The sequence below is a fragment of the Mustelus asterias genome, unplaced genomic scaffold (genome assembly GCF_964213995.1).
Source record: "Mustelus asterias unplaced genomic scaffold, sMusAst1.hap1.1 HAP1_SCAFFOLD_2589, whole genome shotgun sequence".
Taxonomy (NCBI): domain Eukaryota; kingdom Metazoa; phylum Chordata; class Chondrichthyes; order Carcharhiniformes; family Triakidae; genus Mustelus; species Mustelus asterias.
The window spans coordinates 40,064-44,708 of NW_027592534.1; the positions used below are offsets into that span (position 1 = coordinate 40,064).

General features: G+C 55.7%; 1 protein-coding gene across 1 annotated transcript; it reads right to left on the bottom strand.

Moving 5' to 3' along the window:
* Nucleotides 1-553: 553 nt before the first annotated feature.
* clec11a (C-type lectin domain containing 11A) lies at nucleotides 554-4,358 on the bottom strand (the record flags this gene model as incomplete). The annotated part of the gene is made up of 2 exons (XM_078207678.1): nucleotides 554-957; nucleotides 4,167-4,358. Coding segments are annotated over 2 exons (596 nt in total), but the record flags the coding sequence as incomplete, so codon positions are not given.
* Between the last annotated feature and the right edge of the window lie 287 nt (nucleotides 4,359-4,645).

A 4,645-nucleotide genomic window follows, 5' to 3' on the forward strand; every position in this document is an offset into this window, starting at 1 on the left:
GTGTCGGAGATTAAGTCGGGGAAGGGGGGAGTGAAGAGGGGCAATTGGAAAGTTCTAGAATTCGCGTTAGGTCGGAGGGACATTGTTTGCGGGGGGGTGGTTTTGAGTGCTATTGGGGGGTACAATGTGATCCCCCCTCCCGCTTGCAGCATAGAATCTGTGGAGACAAAATATGAAGTCCATTCGGCCATCCATTCATTGCTATCCATTTGAGAGTTCTCCCCCCCCGCCCGCCCCCCGCCCCCCACCCAAACCCCTCTTGTCCCCGGCAAATCAGCCCTCCCACCCCAATTGCCCCAACACCGTAGAGTCTAACAGCATAGGAAAAAGGCCATTCTGCCCATCACGTTCAAGGGTCTTGGGGCCAGTCTTTGTCAGTCGCAATACACGCCCTTCGTTCCTAGTCATCCTCTCCCCTACCCTCCTCCGCTTCTCCCTGCCTCCCCAAGTAGGGTAAGCCCTCGCCCCTCTCCTCCACCCCCCTCCTCCACCGCCCCCACCTCCACCCTCCCCGCCCCCCTCCCCCCGCCCCACCAACCCACCGTATCCCGCCTCAGTAATCATACTCGCAAATGTAATACATCCTCCGGGTGCACTCCTTGTCCCACCACTTCCCATCGTCAGTCGAGAGCGCCACGCAGTTCTCGCGCGTGCCCCCATTGGGTTGCCCCAGCTGGGGGTCCCGGAACCAGTGGTCGGGACGGCTGACCCGCTGCCCGTCCTGGAAGACGTAGAGGCCCTCGCTCTGCCGGTCCGTCACCCCGATCCAGGCAGGCCAGTTCCCCGGGGCGAAGAAGGACTTGGTGTAGGTGGCCAGTGCCTCCATCTCGGGGGCGCCGCGGGGCATGGCCAAATGCCCACCACCCTCCCGGCACAGCCGGGCGCTGTCGTCGAACGTCTCGAAGGCCTTGACGCCCAGGAAGCACTTGGTGCTGATACGCCGTCCCTTGGAGCAACCTGGGGGGTGGGGGTGGGGGGGGTGGGGGGGGGGGTGGAGAGAGGGAGAGAAAGGTCGGTTGGCTGATCAAGATCCTCACCCAATCCCCATCCAATCCTCACCCAACTGACACCCAACCCCCACCCAACTGGCATACAATCCCGACCCAACTGGCATACAAACCCCACCCAACTGGCACCCAATCCTCACCCAACTGGCACCCAATCCTCACCCAACTGGCACCCAATCCCCACCCAACTGGCATACAATCCCCACCCAACTCCCACCCAACTGGCACCCAATCCTCACCCAACGGGAACCCAATCCTCACCCAACTGACACCCAACCCCCACCCAACTGGCATACAATCCCGACCCAACTGGCACCCAATCCCCACCCAACTCCCACCCAACTGGCACCCAATCCTCACCCAACGGGAACCCAATCCTCACCCAACTGGTACCCAATCCTTATACCCAACTGACACCCAACCCCCCACCCAACCCCCACCCAACTGGCACCCAATCCCCACCCAACCCCCACCCAACCCCCACCCAACTGACACCCAACCCTCACCCAACTGGCACCCAATCCCCACCCAACTCCCACCCAACTGACACCCAACCCCCACCCAACTGGCATACAATCCCTACCCAACTGACACCCAACCCCCACCCAACTGGCATACAATCCCTACCCAACTGACACCCAACCCCCACCCAACTCCCACCCAACTGGCACCCAATCCTCACCCAACTCGGACCCAATCCTCACCCAACTGGCACCCAATTCTCACCCAACTGGAACCCAATCCGCACCCAACTGGCACCCAATCCCCACCCAACCCCCACCCAACTGGCACCCAATTCTCACCCAACTGGCACCCAATCCCCAACCAACCTCCACCCAACTGGCACCTAATCCTCACCCAACTGGCACCCAATCCTCACTCAACTGGCAACCAATCTGCACCCAAATGGCATCCAATCCTCACCCAACTGTCACCCAATCCTCAACCAACCTCCACCCAACTGGCACCCAATCCTCACCCAACTGGCACCCAATTCGCACCCAACTGGCACCCAATCCTCACCCAACTGGCACCCAATCCCCAACCAACCTCCACCCAACTGTCACCCAATCCTCACTCAACTGGCACCCAATCCCCAACCAACCTCCACCCAACTGGCACCTAATCCTCACCCAACTGGCACCCAATCCTCACTCAACTGGCAACCAATCTGCACCCAAATGGCATCCAATCCTCACCCAACTGGCAATGCCCATCCAACTGGGACCCAGCCCCCACCAACTGGCACCCAATCCCCACCCAACTGGCACCCAATCCCCATCCAACTGAGATCCAATTCTCACCCAACTGGCACCCAATCCTCACCCACCTGGCACCCAATCCCCACCCAACCCCCACCCAACTGGGACCCAACCCCCACCCAACTGGCACCCAATCCTCACTCAACTGGCACCCAATCCTCACACACCTGGCACCCAATCCCCACCCAACCCCCACCAACTGGCACCCAACCCCCACCAACTGGCACCCAACCCCCACACAACTGGGACCCAATCTTTGTAGACTTTGGCTTGATGATAGATTCAGAGGGGTAACCAAGAAGATAGATGAGGGCAGTGCAGTTGATGTTGTCTACATAGACTTTAGCAAGGCCTTTGACAAGGTACTGCATGGTAGGTTGTTGCATAAAGTTAAATCTCACGGGATCCAGGGTGAGGTAGCCAATTGGATACAAAGTTGGCTTCTTGTCAGAAGCCAGAGGGTGGTTATAGAGGGTTGTTTTTCAAACTGGAGGCCTGTGACCAGCGGTGTGCCTCAGGGATCAGTGCTGGGTCCACTGTTATTTGTCATTTATATTAATGATTTGGATGAGAATATAGGAGGCATGATTAGTAAGTTTGCAGATGACACCAAGATTGGTGGCATAGTGGACAGTGAAGAAGGTTATCTCCGATTGCAACGGGATCTTGATCAATTGGGCCAGTGGGCTGACGCATGGCAGATGGAGTTTAATTTAGATAAATGTGAGGTGATGCATTTTGGTAGATCGAACCAGGGCAGGACTTACTCAGTTAATGGTCGGGCGTTGGGGAGAGTTACAGAACAAAGAGATCTCGGGGTACAGGTTCATAGCTCCTTGGAAGTGGAGTCACAGGTGGACAGAGTGGTGAAGAAGGCATTCGGCATGCTTGGTTTCATCAGTCAGAGCATTGAATACAGGAGTTGGGATGTCTTGTTGAAGTTGTACAAGACATTGGTAAGGCCACACTTGGAATACTGTGTACAGTTCTGGTCACCCTATTATAGAAAGGATATTATTAAACTAGAAAGTGTGCAGAAAAGATTTATTCGGATGCTACCGGGACTTGATGGATTGAGTTATAAGGAGGGGCTGGATAGACTGGGACTTTTTTCTCTGGAGCGTAGGAGGCTGAGGGGTGATCTTATAGAGGTCTATAAAATAATGAGGGGCACAGATCAGCTAGATAGTCAATATCTTTTCCCAAAGGTAGGGGAGTCTAAAACTAGAGGGCACAGGTTTAAGGTGAGAGGGGAGAGATACAAAAGGGTCCAGAGGGGCAATTTTGTTCACACAGAGGGTGGTGAGTGTCTGGAACGAGCTGCCAGAGGCAGTAGTAGAGGCGGGTACAATTTTGTCTTTTAAAAGGCATTTAGACAGTTCCATGGGTACGATGGGTATAGAGGGATATGGGGCAAACGCGGGCAATTGGGACTAGCTTAGAGGTTTTAAAAAAAAGGGCGGCATGGACAAGTTGGGCCGAAGGGCCAGTTTCCATGCTGTAAACCTTGATGACTCTAATCCTACCCAATTCCCACCCCAACCCTATTTCAGCTACTCCAGTGACGGGGTCACTGATTGGCTCCCAGTTTCTGAGTGTAATAGTCACTGATTGGCTCCCAGTTGTTTGAGTGTACGCGGTCCCCGATTGGCCCATTCTTGTTCAGGAGAATGCTGGGCTCTGACTGGCCCATTGCTCTCAGTAAAGCAGCCACCGATTGGCTCAGTCGCCCATCGGCCCGTCCAGTGGTAATACTGGCTCCCTCCCGCCCTCCCCCTTCGCCATTGGGGATAGGTCATTGGGAATAAGCGATGACGGGTTCTGGCCATTGTTCGCCGCCGTCCTTCCCCTCCCACCCCGCTGGGTAACCCCACCCCCCCAAACCCCCGCCCCTCACCTCGCAGCTCCCCGATGCCCCTGCGGTTAGTGAAGGTGGTGTCGGTGAGGTTCTGGACGGCGCTCTGAACTTGGCTGAGCCTGGCGTGGACTCCAGTGAACTGGCCAGAGTAGGCGGTGACGGCGAACTCCAGGTTCCCTTGTCGCTCCCTCAGGTGTCCGATGGCCGCTTCTTGCTGGGCTACCCGGGATTCTACCAATGGGAAGAGATCGCCGCATCATTAGATTTGATTTCAGAGTCATAGAGGTTTACAGCATGGAAACAGGCCCTTCGGCCCAACTTGTCCATGCCGCCCTTTTTTTTAAACCCCGAAGCTAATCCCAATTGCCCACATTTGCCCCATATCCCTCTATACCCATCGTACCCATGTAACTGTCTAAATGCTTTTTAAAAGACAAAATTGTACCCACCTCTACTACTGCCTCTGGCAGCTCGTTCCAGACACTCACCACCCTCTGTGTGAAAAAATTGCCCCTCTG